The 22,070-nt window shown below is 34.2% G+C and overlaps 2 protein-coding genes across 2 annotated transcripts; one reads left to right on the top strand and one right to left on the bottom strand.

Moving 5' to 3' along the window:
- Nucleotides 1–1,694: 1,694 nt before the first annotated feature.
- Nucleotides 1,695–3,918, top strand: DMAP1 (DNA methyltransferase 1 associated protein 1). Its single transcript, XM_077430718.1, has 9 exons — nucleotides 1,695–1,792; nucleotides 1,875–2,104; nucleotides 2,189–2,352; nucleotides 2,426–2,644; nucleotides 2,729–2,863; nucleotides 2,941–3,225; nucleotides 3,294–3,435; nucleotides 3,507–3,661; nucleotides 3,741–3,918. The coding sequence occupies exons 2-9, from the start codon at nucleotides 1,897–1,899 to the stop codon at nucleotides 3,843–3,845; spliced, it is 1,413 nt and encodes a 470-aa protein (XP_077286844.1). The 5' UTR covers nucleotides 1,695–1,792; nucleotides 1,875–1,896; the 3' UTR covers nucleotides 3,846–3,918.
- A 144-nt stretch (nucleotides 3,919–4,062) lies between these two features.
- On the bottom strand, nucleotides 4,063–21,862 carry ITP (ion transport peptide). Its single transcript, XM_077431012.1, has 4 exons — nucleotides 20,858–21,862; nucleotides 6,216–6,433; nucleotides 5,743–5,863; nucleotides 4,063–5,309 (listed from the first exon to the last, which is right to left on the bottom strand). Exons 1-4 carry the CDS (start codon nucleotides 21,311–21,313, stop codon nucleotides 5,304–5,306), a joined length of 801 nt encoding a protein of 266 aa, XP_077287138.1. The 5' UTR covers nucleotides 21,314–21,862; the 3' UTR covers nucleotides 4,063–5,303.
- Between the last annotated feature and the right edge of the window lie 208 nt (nucleotides 21,863–22,070).

Below are 22,070 nucleotides of genomic sequence, written 5' to 3'. Positions count from 1 at the left end.
AGCGACAAGCTAAGTGCATGAAAGCTAAACAATGATTGCACTTCTCATACCGTGGGAATACATATCCGAATACGTGACTATACAGTAGGTAAACAGATTAGACGTCCTGAGAGATCTACCCCTTATAAGGCGGTACGTAGGCGATATCATGTCATTCTGGACGGAGCAGTGACACTGCGTGTATCTCCTGAATCATCAATAAATGCTGTGATACGACTGTTGGCCTTTTACTTGGATCCTCCACCCACCCCTACGCAACAATATATATGTATGTACCAAATAGAAATTTATTTATTATATAATGTATAAATTTGAATTCATAATCAAGCAGTGGCGAAAAATATGAGGCAGTTAGCCAACTTCTGAGGAACCGTCTTAACAATCAAATCAGATAAGTTGGCAAACTCTGATATGAAACAAATGACTTACAATCATATACATACATATTATATGTACATATATTCCAACTCGACCAGCAACACCGCAGAAATTCCCACAAAAGGAATCATACAACGTATGATTCCTTTCTTTCGAGGTCTAGCCAGGATCGTACCCAAGACCTCTCAGTCGCTAGCAGCACATGTTATTTATATTGATTTACACTGCTCGCTGTATATAAAAAAATTAAGGAAACATTTAGTAGTGTAAAAGAAAGCACAGTAATTGGTCGGTAATTAGATTATTAGTCACATTGCGGTGAAAACAAAGACAATTTTTGCCATTAAAATTGCGAATACGCAATATTTGGCACTCGAGTTCTCGTTAGTATGATAGTTATCGTTATTATGATGGATTTTTCAGCTGTCAGATGTTTCGTTATAGAAATTTTAGTGACTTTGTGACCAGTAATCACCGAACCTAATTGGCCGCATGGATATTAAAGCTAAAAAATAAAATCAATGGGCCCAGTAATGCAAATCTTGTTTAAGATTATACTCCTTTATATACTTCAAAATAAAATTACCACTATGATCCGGGTCTACGTGACGAGACAGAATGTTAAATTACAGAAAACACAAATATCGGAAGGCAAAGATCGAAAATCGAAAGATCTTAAGTCGAAAGATCAAAAAAAAATGGTGCATGGTAAACGGTACATACTCACGGAGACCGCTATGATCCATATCCCTCCCCCCATAAATAATGCCAATAAATATAATCGGCGTCACCCGACTGTAAAATTATGTTTTTTTTTCAATATCTATACATAAAAATTATTTACTGATCAATAATGGATATCAATGTTGGGAAAATCATTAAAAAAAACCACTATAGTTATTAGGTTCGGTGATTACTGGTCACAAATTACTCGTCACAAAGTCACTAATATCTCTATAACGGAACATCTGGCAGCCGAAAAGTCCATCATACTAACGATAACTATCATAGTAACGAGAACTTGAGTGCCAAATATTGTGTATTCACGATTTTCATGGCAAAAATTGTCTTTGTGACCACCCCAATGTGACGAATAGTCCATTTACCAGTTATTATTCATATCGATTGTATAGTTTACTCTTGTGACATTTCTGAGTATCTTTTATCACTACCAATTCAAAGCAATAAATAATATTCATTTTCCATCCACAACTATCACATGTCCAACGACTATAATGTTTCTCCTACCTGTGATAAATGTAAATTTTATAATTATGTGAACATAAATATTTTATGTTGCCACCTTGCCAAAATGCAATGATATTTTAAGACTGGCAGCACTGCCCGTCGTAGACTGTCAATGAGCGTCTCTTTTGTCAGCTGTCATTCTCGCCGATAGATCTAATTTTTATGTGTAAATATATTTAAAACAATAACACATCGCAATTTAATATTCAAACAAATCATTTCCTGCATTTTCTAATGTATTCTTTCAGTTGATTACCGTTAAATATCGATATGGCGGACGTACGAGACATCCTCGCGCTAGAGAGCCCAGCTGCTCCAGAACTAACCAAAGAATCAATTTTGTCATCCTCGGACAGGATCAGAAAGAGACATGGATCCATCAAAGCTGTCAAAAGACCAGAAGGAATGCACCGGGAAGTTTTTGCACTTCTATACAACGATAATATGGAAGCTCCTCCACTGTTGCCCACTGATGTCGGTATGTACGACATAACCTCAAATTATTATATTGACTGCTCTAAGAATTGCACATAACTATATGACGATTTCAATATATTTGCAGACATCAATTACAAACAGATGAAAGCCCGTTTAGGTATAAAACAGACCCGTCGATGGGCGTGGACTCCCTTCACTAACCCGGCACGTACAGACGGAGCCGTATTTCATCATTGGCGACGAGTATGTGATGAACAGCGAGACTACCCCTTCGCAAAATTCAATAAGGTATCCATACATCGAACTTGTGCATATGAAATTAATTTTGTATATTTTTTTAAACATCTTTCTAATATTCTAGCAAGTGTCAGTTCCTAGTTATAGCGAATCCGAATATTCAACACATTTACGTAGTGAAGAATGGTCGAAAGCCGAAACCGACCATTTATTGGAATTAGCGAAGAGGTTTGATCTTAGATTTTTTGTCATTGCTGATCGTTGGGATCGTGCAGCTTTTAGGGATCGAACTATAGAAGATCTTAAAGAGCGATATTACAATATTTGCGCCGTCCTTAGCAAAGTAATAATAACATTGCATTTTGATTACTTTTTCATTGAAGATTTCTTGACCATAGTAATTGAACGTTTGTGTATTTATCTTTAGGTTAAAAGCAACAGTTGGTATGGCCACGGTCTTGGTGGATTCAGCGGTGAGAGGAGACCGTTTATTTTTGATGCGGAACATGAAAGAAAAAGAAAAGAACAACTGCGTCGCTTGTTCGATAGGACTCCAGAACAAGTAATGTTATAAGAAATTTATTTTTCTATTTTACAGTTAAGTATTTTAATCATTTTAAATATTACTGAATTTTTCAGATTGAAGAAGAGCTGACTCTTATGAATGAGTTGAAAAAAATTGAAGCACGCAAAAAGGAACGTGAAAGGAAAACTCAAGATTTACAAAAGCTAATATCACAGGCAGACAGCGGAAGAGTTTCTATTAGTAGTACCGGAAACGAACCCAATAACACTATGGGAACTAACACTGTTGGATCGCATACTCCCAATGCATCATCATCTTCATCACGTCGACATGATAGAAAACTGCATAAGAAAAAAGTGCAATCACATTCGAGACCAGTCAAATGTCCCGATATAATTGTAATAATGAACTATAACTTCTTCAATATAATGTTGTAAATGTTTTTAACGAATATTAATTATTTCAGACCGTTGAAGGTGCTGGTATTAGATTCCCCGAAGCTCGCGGATCTGGTGTGTGGTTACGTTCCCAAAGAATGAAACTTCCCTCTGGAGTCGGTCAAAAGAAAGCAAAAGCCATCGATCAATCTTTACAAGCGCTCAATATTGGTAGATATATGCACATGTTTTATTTATATTTTCAAATGTATACATATACTCTAAAATCGATTTGATCTCAGGTACCAATCCTCCACCTACTAATGAAATCTGTCAACAATTTAATGATTTGAGATCAGAAATATCTCTCGCTATTGAGTTGCGGCAAGCGTTGGCGTCTTGCGAGTTTGAATTACAAGCCTTGAGGCATCAATATGAAGCTCTGAACCCGGGAAAAGTATGCAAATTTAGTATATGTATATTTTAAATGTAAAATGCTTTAAAACGATTAATTTATATTTAATTTCTTTTTGCAGAGTTTAACAATACCACCATCAATATCTACTTCTGAATGTGAAAATAAACCTAATACTGAAATTATCGATGTTGTCGGTTCGCCAGGAACGCCATCTCTTAACTAAATATATATGATTAAGATTATAAAAATTAAATTTTATTTGCTTTGGATTAAAATAAAACTGCGTAATTCATTCAAAGTGTTTTATTATTCCACTTAAAATTGAATTCATGAATTAATAAGAATTATGATATACATATGCATGTGTAATATATGACTCAAGTGTCGAATGGTATGTATTTCAAAATAAATTCAGGGTAATAAAAAATTAAATACTGATAACCTTGCAAAAGCCATTTATTAAATAAATACAATGACAAGATATAATTTCATAATTACCCTCTAATAAGTAATTGATTTATAGAGAGTGGAGATTCATCATCCAATATATACATACATATATATATTCATGTGGAAATTCATCCGTTTACATATTGAATACAAATATAAATACACAGAATTAATAAATAAGAAACAACGAAAAAAATACTTTGTGAGTAATTTGTTGAAGTTGTTTTATAAAATGTGCATGATCTTTTTGCATATTCAATGATGATAAATATGCAAAATGAAGAATTAATAAATAAACAGTGGTATCATAAAAAAAAACAAAATGTAATAATCTTTCCTAGCAATAAATTAATTCAAAAAATGAAAAAATATAAATACTGTTACTGGAATGCTGACAACATGAAATTCCTTAAAAAAATGATTTTAATACTCAAAAATAGACTAAAATTTTTACACTCGGTATATACTTAAAAAATATATACATAGGGTTTTCTAGCAAAAGAAGAAAGATACTATGGAAAGGCTTACTATACAAATAATAACACTTTCATCTTAAATAATAATAGACAACTATATTTATATACATGATTTATACAAAAAGTGAAAACTGTGTGTCATATTGTTTTCTGATTTTACTGCTGTAAAAATACACCATATACTTTGCGTCAGCCACAATCACAAAGTATAGATTTATTTTTATCCCATAAATTAATAAATAATAAATCAACTAAATATATATTTTATCTAAAACTGTTAGAAATCACAATACAAGAACAGTTTTCATAAACAAAACTAGTCGGAAGCAAATAAAATAATTTAATTTTATGTATAAAACAAAAGAGTAAGGAATTTGAATTGACTAAAAGAGAATGAGTAAAGTTCAACAAATCATAAAAAATCTATTTTTCCGTTCTTGTTTTAAATAATTGATATGACCAGCTTGTTTTCTTATAAATACAAGAATATTTAACTAATATTATATTTTTAATTAACAGGGCTATATTTATTTATAATAATACATTAATTTTAACGACTAGAATGTATGAGGACAATTTAACCAAATAAAATGAATTCTTGAAGTTGACGTGGTTTTCCAGTTGGTAATATCGAGTCTGTTGGTCGCTTTCATTTCTTTTTACCCAAAAATTCTACTATCTGGCTAAACATCTCTTCCTCCTCCGATAAGAGAAGGGACTCGAGACACCCTTGGAAATATGCTGTCGTGAAACAATTATTCCTGTAAACAAAATTGTTTTTATTAATTATTATTGAATTTTAAAGAAAGACAAAATTTTATAAATATTAAAAGTATAATAGTAAGCGTTGAGCGACAGTTTAGATAAAAGAATGTAGAACAGTGCTGAAAATTAGATTAGTTAGTAGATGAAGATAACAGATATTGAAGATTGTATGTAGTTCAGTCCTTGAAGTTCCCAAAGAAGTATAAAGGGAAATATTTAAAAAAAAAATGAAAAAAAAACAGTCAACTAAAAAAGTATAAGTATTATTTTGAAATGTATTCGAATCAAACCGTTTATTAAACGATAAGTTTCTAGTGAATTTGAATGATTGTTTATGTATAATAGTTAGTATGATATAGAAAAAAATAAGAATTTGGGAAATAAAGGGTAGAAAATAATAAAATAATAAACAAAAAAAAAATAAAGTACCACACGCAATGGGTCAGCCCCATGTAGTTGTTTTATCCAAGTTTGTATTTGTGGAAGTTCGTCAATTTTCTGTAGCGCTTCTATGCAACCCAAGTAATACTGTGTCGTGAAGCAATCTTTCCTGCAAATTCCAATAAACTTTAATGCAAATGTAGCAGCATTTCAACAGTTTGTTATTAAGAAGCACGAGGTCAACAAATTAATTTCACCTTCATTACGATTGACATTTTCGGATACATTATTATATGTGCAAATGAAACTATTGAGAGTAAAATTTGTGGTTTCACTACGACATTGTCCGGACATTGGAAATTTCATCGTTATATTATTTACCACTTAATGACTTCATCTGTTGTGTTGTGAAATTTAAGCGTCTTTCGTTCATTTACAACAAATTTTTAGCTCGTTTCAAATGTTTCACTATGAGATTTATCTGTAATGTTTGTTTTTAAGTGACGGCGTTGATAGTTTACCTGCACTGTGAATGCAGTTGGGGCTCCCTGTATAGATTGTAACAATCCTCGCAGACTCGATCTACCCGTGCGAACATGCTCTTGTCGTAGACACCTTTGCACTCTATCTCGTAGAAGGAGCGCTTGGTGAGGTGATGCTGCGGAAGCGGGGTAGCCGCAGCCAGCGCCGCCAGCAGCGCCGCCGCCCACAAACCTCCCGCTCGCCGCCTAACAACCATCTGTAACAAAAAAAAACGCATATTAACATCCTTCCAATACTATAATCTAATCTGTTTGGGCATAAGGAATAATACAAATCAACTGGAGACTTGAAACATTTTCCGCTACCGGTATCAACAATATCTAGTAAGCTACTATAATTAATAGACACGTATTTAGGATAAGTCATTAACATAATAGAGTATAGAAAACCAGCAGAATAGACTAGTTGTTAGCATATAATGCTTTGAACAGAGTGGTCACGGGTTCAAATCCCACTGGTTTCAGCTGTCCAGACTGGATTTGTGACTCCAGATCGATCGTTTCCTATGAGAGTTTGAAAATTTATCTGATTTTCATTGAAACGGTTCCAACAAATTTGCAACCTTACTCATTTTCTAGCAAAATCTCGAGTATTCAACAATCTCAAATTTCGCTGAATTGTATAAAATGCTGTAAACTTATAAATTTGACCATAAATGTCTATGTAGATGTTAATTGATATATATACATATATTTACTGAATTTCGCTGAATTGCTTAAAATTCTACAGATTTACAAATTTGACCATAGATGTCTCTGTGGATATTAATTGATATGTATTTATGTACTTTGTATAATACTAATAATATTTGTATCAATATACAATGTTTCTGGCCAGGAAGGCACTTTGGGGTTACCTATTAGGCCTTCCTGGTATAAGATAAAAATAAACATAATAAACAGGAGTGAGGAAAGCCGAGATTAAGAAGACGGATGAAGTTGGGATGGGAGATCTTTTGGCAAATAAATTTTATTTTTAATCAAAAATACCACTTCACCTAACAAAGAAAGTTTTTTTTGTCAGTAATGATGTTATGTAGATGCAAACCTTAAGACTAGAAAACCAAAATATTGCATTGAGTCAAATAATAGATTTAAATAGTAATGGACATGCAATTTGGCTGTAAAAGAATGGACGAAAGGTGAACAAGCTCAAGGAAGGTCACGAGTGAGATATGAAGACGAATTAATGAAAATATGTAGGGGTATATATTGTAGGTGCATAATGTTGCTCAGAACAGAGATGAATGAAAACATGTTGGAGAGGCCTTCATCCAGCAGTGATTGGGGAATGGCTGCAAATTATGATGGTATCAATAGAAATGTTGAGATCCACTATCAATTGTGTTTTCGCGCAAGTGCGTTGGCACGCGCTTCACTATCCGCAATTAGATCTTGATAGCATGATGCTGGTGGTCTCGAGTGTTTCGTCACTCGAGCACGTGCTTACGTCGCCTTCATCACCGACAACAACATCACCGATGACGACAATTAACAATATCCAGCGCGAAGGATGTCGACCGTTCCAGTCAGTGAACGACTGCCATTGTGCTGCAACTCCTCGATCATCGAATCCGATAGTGATCTTTGAACAGACTTTTCCGAGTCGCCACTGTTATTTGTTACAAGAGGCTCATAACAAACTTTTTCAGACGAAAAAGCGAAAGCAAGCTATGATATGAGGCTCGTAATAAGAAGAGGTATGTAAAAATACTAAATAAGGGCCTAGTTGTAGTACGTATTAAATTATAGAATTATAGGCGTAACTAGAAAAATTGGGCCCGCATGCAAATGTTAGCAGTTTTAGCAGTTTTTTTTTATTAAAATTAAATTGATAATTAACACACAATATTTAAATTTTCTTTTTCCTCGCCTTCAAAAGTCGCAAATTCTATAGTCTTTTATTAATTGTTATTGACTAAAAGTTCGTTCAACACTAGCGACAGTAACCAGCAAAGTGAAATACAAATGATAACATATGTATAAAAAAAAGTTTTTCAAAAACAAACCTCTTTTTTAGTTTTTTTTATATAATATTAAGATATACAAATTATTATTTTGAATAAAAATACCAATAATTTTATTTTACTACCGCCATCTATGTATAAAACTTAAGACTACTTAGACGTCACCCAGATTTAAAAATTGCAAACTTCAAACGCGTCTCAATCGATATTTTATCTCTATCATAATGGCGGAGGATCCATTTACTTATATTGATGACCAAAATGAGCAATATGGCAGAGTATAAAAACGATCAGATAAGAGGCAAATTTTTTCCTGAATTGTAATCGTAAGTGAAACGTAATAGAGGATTGTAAAAAAAAGGTACACTTAAGCGAATTCACTCTCCATAGAATTATATTTTTTAATTTACAAATGCAAAAACTGTTTAATATACATTGTTGCATTGAGATCACTTCTTAACAAAGTTATAACTTGACTTCCACGACTTTTATTTAAAAAATGTCTGGTATTTTTATTTAAAAACCTAAATCTAAAAGACCCGCATGCACCGCATGCCCGTGCGCGCATTTTGGTTTAAAAAATTAGTATTTATTTTTGAAAGAGAAACCCTACTGCAATCGGAAAATCTCAATATCATTTGATAGTTTTATTTGTTTTGTAAATCCACTATTGATATCAAAAGTTATCTCTACAAGTTCCCAAAAGAAAGGATGAAAAAAAAAACGAAACCATTTTTAGCACCGTTTATTGCGTCACTTTTACTTTCATGTATTTATTTTATGTTACGATATAAAATTGTTGGACAAGCTCATTTTCATCAGAATTCCGAGGCATTTCCAAGAAGAGATTTCCTTCTGGATCTTTAGTGTCTGATATTAAACAATCAAAAGCATTAAACGTAAATTATTGGCATGCTTGGAGTACCCGATCACAAAGAACGCCAAAAAGAGCAATGAGAACCCTGAAAGACAACGTTGTGATCCTGTGGAGGCTGTGGAGAGGGTTATCGCACGATCCTCCACCGCTATGGCATTAGCTCACATCATCATCAGTGCAATTTCCCAAGAAACGATTTGCATCTCGCTCAAATCACCGATGCCGTAGATGTGTACACACACAGCTTGTAATTTTATACGTCGCCTCTTTGGGCCCTTTGCGATGAGCTAACCACAACGATATAATATATATGTATATATGTGGGTGCTCAACATTAAATGCCAAGTTATAATTTCCAAATCTACCGAATTCAACGAAAATCTTTCAGATTCCAGGCTAACTGACGTGTGTATTTAAATTGTGCACTACCGCAACAGAATGTGACATTTTGCAGAAGACAAGATTTAGCGGATGCAGTTTCTATGGAAATCAACTTTCTCTCGGGTGATCCAATTAATAGTACGAATATGCGTATGTGCACTAGACATGCTCATGCTCATACCAGCGAATCGAAAACTATATAGGGTTTATTTCACGATATACTATATGCACACTGTTGAATTTCAGAGTAAAAATACTACATGCTTGTATTATATATGTGCATAGTTATTATGTACGGCGTGTTTGAAGTGGTTCGCTGTGTGAACAGATTGTAACAGCGTTAATTAAGTTAAATGTGAGTAAGGTAAACTTCCTCTGCGAAAAACCAGTATTAACTAGTTGCAATTTAACAGGTGGAGATCGAGTTTTTTACATAAGGTGTTGATAGAGTCGAACGGTTTGCGTTCCCTCACGTAGGTACGCGCGCGCGCACACCAGTTTTGTAGAAATTAACTAGTGCAAGCTTACAAGAAAGTCTCTTTGACTCAGGATAGCAAAATCTAAATTGGGTCATTTTGTAATTTGGGTGCATTTCGAAAAGATACAGCCTCGTCGCATCTTCTCAAAACGATCGTACAAATGTTAGCTGATAACACTCGGAGGTATTGAGAATCGATTCAAGGAAAGGTTGTTGACCAATCGAGGAAAAGTTTTATTCGAACTTACTGTTCATTTTATTGTCGAATAAAAATCAAATTACCTTGAAATCTACATGCGAGAAATAAAAGTTTATACGACTCAAAACAGACCTGAAAACTGTTTCTGAGACTTGGGAGTAAAATAAAATGAGCTTATACTATATATAGATTCAAATATGGAAAGGAAAAGTTACATACATACATGGGTACATACATATATTCAAATTAACAACAAACAAATCAAAAAGTCTTCAATTGCCACATAGATGTGAACTGTTAACTATGTAAGTGACAATGTTACGCCGAACCCGGGAAATTGCCGATTTCATGTAATCGGCGAAAATTTGCCGAATTCGTGAAATTCTTTGCTGATTGTTATATTGTATCCAAATGTCAAAGTGACAGTTGAATAAGGATGTTAAATTTAGTTTGATTTATGTATGTATTATGATTATCTCACTTGGCTTATACTTAAATTATTGCTATTGTTACGTAGGGGTGGGTGGAGGATCCAAGTAAAAGGCCAACCATCGTTTCACAGCATTTATTGATGATTAAGGAGATACACGCACTGGCAGTGCTCAGTCCAGAATGACATGATATCGCCTACGTACCGCCTTATAAAGGGTAGATCTCTCAGGACGCCTAATCTGTTTACCTGTTGTATATTCACGTATTTGGATATGTATTTCCACGACATTGGGTCTCCCCGTACCGATTCTGAGAAAAGCCTAATAACGGTCATTGTTTAGCCTAAATGCACTTAGAGTCCAGATATAATCCTTGGAAGTAAGTGCATGCACTTAGTTAACCCGATAACAGATATCCGTTGGTCTAAGTGCAATTCGCTCAATCCACGGCGTACGTAACACTATTTTATAACAAAGAATCAATATTTTAATATATTATGAATATTTCATTTTATTACACACATTCCAAGGCATAGGCCCAGGTCACACCGACCAGATCAAATTTATGGAAATGTGAGCGACCAAGGAGTTGCAAAAATCAATAAACTTACTTCAAACAAGCAATAAATAGTATTTCTTGCTTGCTATCAATTTTTGTTATTTTAATTTTAATTTAACTAGCCAATAAATTTTATTTCTAAAAATGTTTAAAACTTTAATTAGCTTCAATTATTTTGAAATAATCGTTTTATTATAACCAAACAATCTATAAAGATTTTGTGCCATCATAATCATATAAGTGGTCAACAGGATTCAAAATTATGACTATAATGGTCCGTGAGTCTAAAAAAAACTACACAGCATTGCTACTGTCTATTTTCCGATTATTTATATTTGACGTGTAATCGAATTTACCGAATACGTGAATTCAGCAACGGCCTTGCATTTTTCACAAATTCGGCAACATTTGCCGATTACGCGTAATCGGTGATTTCACGGATTCGGATTAAACACAGTCATAAACTTTTCTACTATTACGCAAAAAAAACTTTCATCAACATCATTTGTAGGCAATCACCGTTCGCCACTAGATGAAAGCCTGTTCAATATGCATCCATTCATTTATATTTTGAGTGGAACTCCACATCCTTGCTTATCTGCACATCTCACTTTTGACTTTTTACATTCTCGTCAGGTATATAGAAGTTTATCTAGATAAATAATGCTCTGTTTTAAAAAAAAATGTTATCAAAATGAAGCAGACGCTATAAAATGGGGTATTTCTTTAAAATTGCTTAAAAAAACTACTAATTTGTACAGAAGATACTCTTTAAACAGAGTGTTGTTGTTGTAAGAGGACATGTCCGCTTCAGCGCGATAGTCAGTTCCAGGTTATTCGTGTCGGGTTTGACGGTGTTTTGCTTTGAACCTGTATACCACTTGGTGCAGTAGATGCAACGAACCGCCTCCACCTGTGAACACCTGGCGCATAAGGCAAACGCCCCGGGGCGGCAAGGCTTTTGCTGCACTTATCACGCGATCGGCAATAAATTCAATGCGAAACACGCTCACGGCCGCCCCAAGAGATTCGACCACTATCTTAAAGAGATCTCGAAGGCCACCCTGACCGTAGAGAGTGCACATAAGATTCCACTCAACCCTTTTCCGTCCCTGCAGTATAAACATCACCCAAAGAAAAAAAACACAAGCCCAAAAAAGTCAATAGATTTTATTTGATCAAAGCCTAATAGATTTTCGAATATTCTTATAGATCCAAAAAAAAAATCTGGATTTTAACTATCAAGCCCTATATATAATCGCCAAAATCATTATCCACATCACACTTATTTTTATTTCTGTATTATCAAGTTGGCAATTGAAAAAGTAGTCATCCCAAAGCACACGTCAAACAGTATAATTTATCATAAATTATTAGTCAACCTCGAAATTGAATACGCATTACTAGCCAATAAACGAATTGCAAAGAAAACAATCGTGTATGTAAATTAGGACAGACACGTGCCACAAAACTAGCATAAAAATTCAAAATTAGCATGTCTGACGCTAATGGTACTATTTTGGGTACCAGTATAATCTCTTGATAAGCGATCGCACTAAATTACGCACATAGGATATCGATTAAAAAATAACTACCCGTAGAATTAAATATCTAATTACGTTGACAGCGGAAATTTTCAGTCTCCTGTTAATTTATTGCTCGGTTGCAAACTTTGAAAAGGAAAATGTGATGAAATCAACTACTCATTTCAACCGAGATGATCCTTTTATATTGGAAAAACCGAAAATATGTGATTCACTTTTAAATACCTCCATGTGAGTCAATCTGTAATACATACATACAATAGAATCTTCTTGACATATTTTAACGTAGGCATGTGTTGCATAAATTTCTACCATTGCAGCACAATTTGTGTCATTGCGCGGTTTTGCCGTTATCATTCTCGACAACTTTAGATCTAATGTAGCAACTAACTTTGATTTAATGTTTAAAATAAAATAAGCACAAACATTAAGGATAGTCTGAAAAACGACCTAGTATAAGTTTTCTAAGTAAATAAGGCTACAAATTAATTTTAGAAAGCATACAAGGCCGTAGTATGAATTTGTTGTCTGCGTGAGAATTTTGCGTCTAAACGGAGAATCCATTTCAATTGACGATCAATTCGAGTGAATGCGATGCTCATTCGAAGCAAATGGATAATTTATCCGAGTGCAGAGTACGAGATATCTCTCCAGTGTGTGGTCTACGGTCAATCGATACGACAGAGAGAGAGACTCGAGACCCGCATCAATTAACCCCAAGACCGCGGCCATATGGTTAATTTGCAGTCTCCTCCTCCGCTGATCAATTGATGCGAGCTTCCCGCATGACGTCACCTAGCGAATTCTTCTCCATTTTCAGTGCACCCTTTTTTCAACTTTAGGCGAAAAAAATCGACCCCGATTCTGGAGAAAAATTCCCAGACAACCATCGAATAATGACGATGAGTCACGGACGCGTCGGTGAGAGCTTTTTCGCGAGCCGCAAATTGACGACCGCTGCCTCGCAGAAAGTCCAATCAAAATCGTATCGGCTCGAAAGCAAAAAATATATAGCAGATGGTTGTAATTACAGTCCACGTATCGCTTAGTCACTTGGGTTATACATTTCGCGAAAAATGTTCATCTTTAGCGGTTCAATTCAGGGCAATGGTCTCTCAGGTACTTCACTTAATCATATCAAAAGTATTTATGGTATTTTCATCTTACGAAAGTAAATTTTAGTCATTTTTAAAGGATATATGTATTAAAAAAGTTCGAAGAAGAATTTCAAAAATTCCTTTGGACCTTGAATCACTTTTATACAATATGAGATTGAAATTAAAAAAAAAATAATCTCTTCATATTGAAGACAAGATGAATGGGAGGCGATCTAATCGAAGTTTACCTCCTAACGTTTAATAAAAATACTCTCATCTGAAAGGTCCTATTCTCAGACTCGGACTGTATGTATATTACAAAAAAAAAATGAGAAATTCATTTTTAGATAGAATGATTAAAATTTGGAATAGCCTAGCAAATTAATTAGCAACTTCAAGTAACCTAAGCTTGATGATTTCTCAAAAATTAATAGGTTGTTTTTTAGTTCTTCTTTTTCGGTTTCTTTGTCTCTATTATTATTTTTTCTATTTACATAAAAATATTTTAATTTTACACAATTTTCGACAAAGCTTTGGGTCCATCAGCTGTGTTGCCTCCCCCAAGTATTTTAAATAAATAATTCATAGATACATTTGTATATATGTATGCATTCAAACTGTTATATAAGTTACTAACAATTGTAAAAATCTTATGTATTGAGAGTATTATTACCATTTTCCCTCACTTGACATCCCTTATATTGCCTAAGCTTAAATTTTATGATATATAGTATAAACAAACTAGAAACAATACTGAATTTGTATTCCGTGTCATCTTATCTGCGTTTAAGATTAACCTAATTCGTCCTCACCTACTAAATGGCTCGTGATGAGCTCTGTTCTAATAGCACCCAAGGTCCGAACAGCAGTGGAGCATTGAAAGCTCCAATGGTCCTTCAGCTTCGGACACACCAGCGAACTGCCAAGCACGAATGCATTCACCAGTGTGTGAATGTGGGTGTGTATGTGCAGCAACAAGTGCCACAGCCGGTCACAAGTGAGTGAACGAACTCGTGCGACGCCAAGCAGTCTACAGTGGCGAGCGCCATTTGCATATTTGACACGGAGACCTCAACGAGCGACACTCACACTATCACACACATTACACTTTCACGTTACGACACACAATACGACAAATGTATACACGTCTATTATACATACATATGTACATTCGTGTCATAGACAATTAGACATGCCGTAGAATCCAATACGGTTCTGAGTTTTCCGAGACTTTTCACTGTTAGAGGGGGTACAGCACCTACCTAGATTTACACGACAGTTTAAACTGACCTAAATTTAAAATATTTAGGTTTGTTTATGATTTTACGGTAATGAACTAACGAATAAGAATTTTAAGTCCAATTTTTTCATTTGTTCGCTTTCCACCAATCTACAATTTTCCTATATGAGAACAGTATCTTAATTTACGCGGAATATTCTGCAATGCATTCACCGTGTAAAAAAATGAGATGTACCGTGTAAATCGAAGGAGCCTTGATCTATTTAGAATCATAAATATGCGACTTTCGTAGAATTGCTTTAATAAAGAACAGGCGTAAAATTGCCACATCCAATTCGAATTATTATGCGCAGTGACCTAAAAATGTAATTAGCTGTGAGTTTTTTCTGTTTATTTGAGGAACGATCCAAATAAGTACATACATAAGTAAGTAGTGTTTTTATATGGATGTAATTACATATATTAAATTTAGATAATTGGGTCAGGGATTTTTGGGTTGAAAACCATTATTGTTGTAAAGAGAATATGTATGCAAATCACGTTATACTTGTGTACAGTTTAGATTTTTTTAAATATCTTTCATAAAAGGAACAATAGATCAGAGTGAATTGAACACTGTACTCTGTTACGATTTCAAATATTTGCAAAGTGTCTGAAGAATCTTTGACTAATTTAAAGAAGCTGCCAAGCACTCGACAGTAAAAAAAAAACATGTAACAATCTCGAAGTTAAACTGATTTACACTGACTAGAATTAGCTGTTTATTTTTCATTATACAGACGGACGAAGAGCGTTTTTTGACCCGTCAGAAAATTTGCTCAACAACCTTCGATGAAGGTTGCCAGAGATGCAGATTGACAGACGAATGAAAAACGATTAATTTAAATATGTGTAAATTCACTTCAATGACAATGTGACGAGCTCATTTCTTACAACTTTCACGTGATCCAAACGAAACTGACGAAACTTACTAGTAGTCATATTTTTTCTCACTTGATTTTCAAAAGAATTCATGGTCGATGTATATAATTTCGTCTCAAGGCTTAGCACCCAATAAAATAAAGGAAAAATATATGAAATTTTAAGAAAATGTGAAAAACCAATGAATAAGAAAAATCCAACTAAATCACCGCTAATTTTGAATTGAGGAAAACCATTTCCAGAAGCCTCTAATTTAAGATGAGAAAACAATACAAAAAAGGAATCAATTTACATATTAGCATCAACTGCATACGTCAATACAACAAATAACGCGTGTTTTCTTTTTCAATAAAACACATATGCTGATTCATTCGTGATTAAATAAAATTTAATGTGATTATATCATGTTTTTACTGTCCAAAGGTTACAAAAAGATTATTGTCCAACGCGCAATTATCTTTTTAAGCTTGATTAAGTGTACATACATATGTATGTAAATATTATGATTTATTATTAAAACATATTACAACAATATCATTTAGAATCTATGTACTAATAAATGCTGAGAAATAACATTATGTTGCTTTTGACCTATCTCAAATTGAAACGCAGTGCGTATTTTCGAGTGAAACACGAGCGTAATAATATGGAGCGGACGCGTCATTAGCGCAAGATTTGCTCTGCAAATTAACACACAGCATCCCAGGTTTGACTTATGAATGAACTCATTCACGGAAAGTATGCGAGTTTCACTCGGAAATAAATCAGAGAAAATGCGTCTGTAGGCGTACGTGTGTGCATGGGAATGAACGAAACGACAAAAAGTTTGTTGGGACCGGTCCAGACCGCACGTACGCATCGCACTCTCGAGGAAAATTTTTCTAGAAGCTTCCGTACAAAAGCGGGAGCTTTTGGCTAAATGATACAGTTGGCCGTAACACCATGTTAAAATGCAATAAACACGGATATGTTACGGTCTCATAGAGTGAGATTTCCTCCAGATGTCCAGATCGCCGAGATGCGAGGCATGGACCCAGTCCAAATGTTGTCGGAAAAATGGAAAAGCTCGCAGAATTAGTGACATTGGTGTGACTTTGACAAGAAGTTGGCTCAAGGAACGAACAACTTCAATTTTTGAAATGCTATACAGTAAAACAAACAAAAGAAGATTATATTTGGGTTGCATTTTAAATCAAATTGTATCCATCTATGTATGTTGTGATTTATAAAATACTAGTGTATTTAAAATACCCGGCTTCGCTCGGTATTTCTAATATAAACCGCTTAAACATGGCCAATCTAATAGTACAAATTTTATTAAATTTATTTGAATATTCATTTGTTTTTCTCCGAACCAATAATAGTTACATACAAAGTCTCTTTCGAAACTACATATATATTAGATTTAATGAAAAACAAATGCTCCAACGAAAATTACGTTACAGAAAAAAATGTTCCCATTAACATTCAAGAACCTTAACTCTATTCATATTTAAATAAATGTTAAATTGACCAATAAGAAAAGCCACGAATGCATTTTAGAGTTTATACTTCATAATTTATGTAAATATCGTAGATTTTAAGGCGTAATTTGCAACATTGTTGGTTTCGAATTTATATAATAAGCATAGAAAAAATGTTCATAGAGACGTCTTTTTATTAGAACAAAAGACATGCGATACATAAATGTATGAACATTGTATATATGTATGTACATATATATGTATATATGTACATTTGTTCGTATGGTCGTGAGTATGAAAGCAATTAAAATACATATGTATCATGTGTTAACTTGACTTGATGAAACCATATTGACGATGTTCGGTGACGTAACGCAGGGATGTAATTTATTTATATTTTTTATAATCGATTTATTGATGTTTGTTTCGATTCATATGTATGAATGAAATTAATATGCTGTGGGAAAGTATCATGAAGGTCAGCGTATCGAAATTTTTCTCACAAGCAGTTGGAAAATTTCTGTTACGAAACGGTTTTTCATTGCGTTTTGTAAACACGTCAGGTGTCGACGACACATATACAGTTGCGGGAAAGTACGCGACATTTTGGCTACCGAGGAATAAAATGGCGGCCAAATGACGCAAAATTGCGCGTTACTTTTGCTGAAAAAAATAAACTACAGAAAAGGAACAGTGGTTAATCCGAGCCGCTTTGAAAACATCAAAGACAAGAGACGTTCTCAACTTCTTTTTATGTTATGTTCGTTTGCTGCGGGTGATGAATGATTTGTGCTTTCGAAAAAAACGTGTATACAAACGCATAAATTGGATTTAGTCGAAAGTGAACGCATATTGAAAGACATTACGAGCCAGACAACCCCGGTTAAATTTATTTGAATGGTGGGAAAATCTCACGCTGTGTAAATGTCGTCTTAACTAGAAATTCCCGTAAATAGCAACATCAACCTTGATTGCAGAAAATAAATAAATCGTAAACATTTACAGCAACTAACACTTGTTTTGATATTTACAACAACACGCCGGCTGATTTAATAATTAAGATCGTTGTACAATTCAAAACTTATGATACGTCAATACTATGAATTAATGAAAAACTAAATCTTTTAGATAAAAATTTACTGTGAGAAACGCCATTTTATGGTAATTAATTCATATTATATAACTAAAAAAATGACGATCAAAAAAAACTTGGAACAGAAATGAAATTAAAAAGATTATAACGAAAATTACAGGAAATGGTATCGATGAAACTTGCCAAAAAATAAATCCCATCTAACTAGTAACGCAAAATTTGAACACAAATAATGTCACCTTTTGTAAAAACTAAAAAGCGTATTTCCGCCCATCGTTCAAATGAGAAAAACTAAAAAAAAACCTCTATGAACTACCTCTCCATTCAAAAATGCTTACGATGACCTAAATTCTTAAAATACACATCAACGGATCACTTTTTAAAAATTACAAATTTGTCATTTTTTTAAATTATTATGCAATACATCGAACACTTGCTTAAATTTGTATTGCATATTTGGCAAATATTCAGTAAATTTTCACTTCAGCAAATGTTCTCGCTTGTTCACATATGTATGTATGTACGTACATACATACATACATACATACATACATATGTAATATTGACATTTTCCCTCAAACGACATTAAATTTATATGACGGCAGCTAATAAGACACGGTCTATAACTTCTTACTGAAAGTATATTATGTAATAAAATCCAACCACAACTTGAAAATATATAAATAATTTCGTAACATGTACATATATGTCGTAAATTTCAATACCAATAGTAATTATTGTATGAAGTTTTACTCTCAGATAATTTTAATTCATTCTCTTGAACGTCAACGCGAGTACGATGCCAGTATGTCTGGCAAATTCACCGCTTTGAAATACATACATACATATGTACTTGCTTAAATGAAATCGGAAAATATTAACTGGACCTATTTATACACATTTTTTTATTATTATTTTAAATTAGTGCTTTAGTGCTTTAGAATAAATTAACAACGTGAATGTCAATATTATATGTACATAAAGGCCGGATATTACGCTCACGGTAGCGGCGAGAGAATAATCTCAATGTGTGTAAATGGTTAAGCGCATTCTCATCGTTTCAACGTAACACAATGAAATAATAAAAAGGTATCGTTTCAAAATATGACAAAAAACCGTTTCTTTTTTTAACTACAACAATATATCTGAAGACAGACGGCCCCACACTGTCTACAAATAAAATAACAGTTGTCGCTGATGTCAAACAACATTGGTATTCACATTGTGTCATTTGGTGAATACAGGTGAGTGTTGTGAAATAATGTCGTATAGTATTTCAAACAGGTGCGTGGTGCATTCCAATTGTTGGTGAAAGATCGGTCGTTAGATGCATTCAAGACCCTGTTGTTTACACCGGAAAACAAATTTTTGAGACGTTACATCCCGATTCAAACATTCGTTCTCGTTATTGTCATTTTAATCTCATTCATAAATGTGTCAAAACATATTTAAATAATGTAATGTTTTGAGTTGTGCAATTGAATGTTTCATCAGTCATTAGAGAAATCTTTTATGCGTGTAAAAATACGTAAGTAGCGCTAATTAATACTGTAAATTTTATGTAAATTTATAATCAAGATGTTTTGAGCACGTAATTATACGAAAAATAAATATCATTCTTAATAACTTTGATCAATTTTACAACTATTTTTTAATGCATAATATATATAAATATGCAAAGACACTTGCAATATATTACTAATTACTTTACAATGAAATAAATCAACCGTGTCCGATCGGTAGAGGTAAAATAATGATTTTTACGAAACTTTGCGGAGACTCGTAAGAGCGGTAAAGCTTCAAACCCATCCAAACTTTAAAAATGTGCTTTTCATTTGTTTATAGAGAAACGTTTTATCGCTTTGAAAAATAGAGTTATTTACATTATAGTGCTTGCATATTATGAAATATAAAAAAATGTATCAGAAGGTCAATTGTGAAAATGATTCCGCAAACGAACTACAAGACTCGGAAGCGGATTCATATTTTTTTCTTAATATCACAACCTCGGGGAAGTCCGAGATACTTATAAAACAGGTAATAATAAATATAAACAGCAATTATGCAAAATCGTTATCTCGATAAACTTCGGACACTTGACGAAAAAAAAAACAACATTATACGATTGTTACAAATCCCTAATAATAGAGCGAGTGCCAGATGTGCTTTTTGGCGTACTGACGAATTGTCATTTATACTTTTTTGATAAGCTTTATTGACGTCATTTTATATATTTTTTTTACAATACCGATTGATTTTTTTCATTCGAATGATGTAAGCGTCGACGCGATAGACATCACGCCCAGCGAATTTACGCGAACGAAGTTTTAAATTTCAATAAAGAGAGATGGGGGGAGGGGGATTTACTCACGTTAATAATTGAAGAAAGTCTCACCACACAGAGCACACAAAACACTGAAAACGTCAATAACGTATGCACTGAGTTTTTAGCTGATTTGCAGATGATGATGACTGAAAGCAGCGAAGCGCAGCAACGGCAGCGATGCAACGGCCGACAGAGCGTTTTCGATGAGCCCCACTGGTAGAGGCGTTTGGCGCGCGCGAATTTATATACGCGCGTAAAAAGTCGCGTTTCGGCCAAAAAGCGTCGAATTATTGACAGTTGGGCGCGGGTTGAGCCGAGTGGCGGTCGTCCGTGTCCGGTCGGTCGGTGCGGTGGATGACGGCGACTGAGAATCGAGAATCGAGAATCGAGAATCGAGAACCGACAACTGAGAGGAATCAGATGAGATGAGAAAGGGAAGCGCGTGCTCCTCGTGCAAGTTACCGCCACGGTGTGGTGAAGCTGACGAGCGAGTCTGCACATATAACCGGTCCCCGCCGCACCGCACCGCTTCTACATCCACACTTTACTCCACACTCCACACTTCACACTTCACAATAGTCCACACCACTCCTACTACCTCTTCTTCCACCTCACTCGATTGACGTCAATCCTGAGAAAAACCTCTGGGAATTTACCCGCCCGCCACCTCATTCGAAGACCACCATTTTCTGTGCGTTGCGAAGGGGAAGTCCTTTGAAGGGACTTACTTACTACTTGATGCTTCCGCTTCTGCTTCCGTTCCCATGAGGAAAAGGGAGTTTTATGTTTCGAAGAACTTCGCCAAGCTTCATTTAGAAGACTACGAAACCAAGCTTTTCATTAGTCAATTCCAACGGACTCAATTGGAACCCTTCTAGTTGGAACAAATTCTAATAAGAATCGGCGTGAATATCAAGGCTGTGAAGTTGTTGAAAAAAAAGTGCGACCCGACTGCAACATTTTCCAACAATTCGACTCCAATTTTAAAAAATTTGAATTATTTTCTATACAGTGCAAGAACATATTCAGGCACATAAATAAAGTAGTAAATAGGTTTTTGAGTTTTTTTTCTATTACACTAATATTTAAATAGGATTATGCTATAAATAAAACAAAAAAATAATGTTTAAAAAAGATCAGCGGCTATAATTTTTTTTATTTCATTATATTAATATATACCAGGAAGTCCTAACGGGTAAACCTCAATGCGCCTTCCTGGGCAATTACAAACAATGCAGAATTTTTATTGCATAAGTCT

This window comes from Arctopsyche grandis, chromosome 5, assembly GCF_051622035.1.
Source record: "Arctopsyche grandis isolate Sample6627 chromosome 5, ASM5162203v2, whole genome shotgun sequence".
In the NCBI taxonomy this organism is placed as follows: domain Eukaryota; kingdom Metazoa; phylum Arthropoda; class Insecta; order Trichoptera; family Hydropsychidae; genus Arctopsyche; species Arctopsyche grandis.
This window is presented reverse-complemented; position numbering and strand designations above follow the sequence as displayed.

Coding starts and splice junctions, on each gene's coding strand:
- DMAP1 (XM_077430718.1), top strand. CDS start 1,897: ATGGCGGACGTACGAGACATCCTCGCGCTAGAGAGCCCAGCTGCTCCA. Junction 2,864..2,940: donor TCGATAGGACTCCAGAACAA/GTAATGTTATAA, acceptor TGAATTTTTCAG/ATTGAAGAAGAGCTGACTCT. Junction 3,662..3,740: donor AAGCTCTGAACCCGGGAAAA/GTATGCAAATTT, acceptor TTCTTTTTGCAG/AGTTTAACAATACCACCATC.
- ITP (XM_077431012.1), bottom strand. CDS start 21,313: ATGTGCAGACTCGCTCGTCAGCTTCACCACACCGTGGCGGTAACTTGC. Junction 6,434..20,857: donor GACTTTCTTCAATTATTAAC/GTGAGTAAATCC, acceptor TTTTTGTTACAG/ATGGTTGTTAGGCGGCGAGC. Junction 5,864..6,215: donor CAACTGCATTCACAGTGCAG/GTAAACTATCAA, acceptor TGGAATTTGCAG/GAAAGATTGCTTCACGACAC.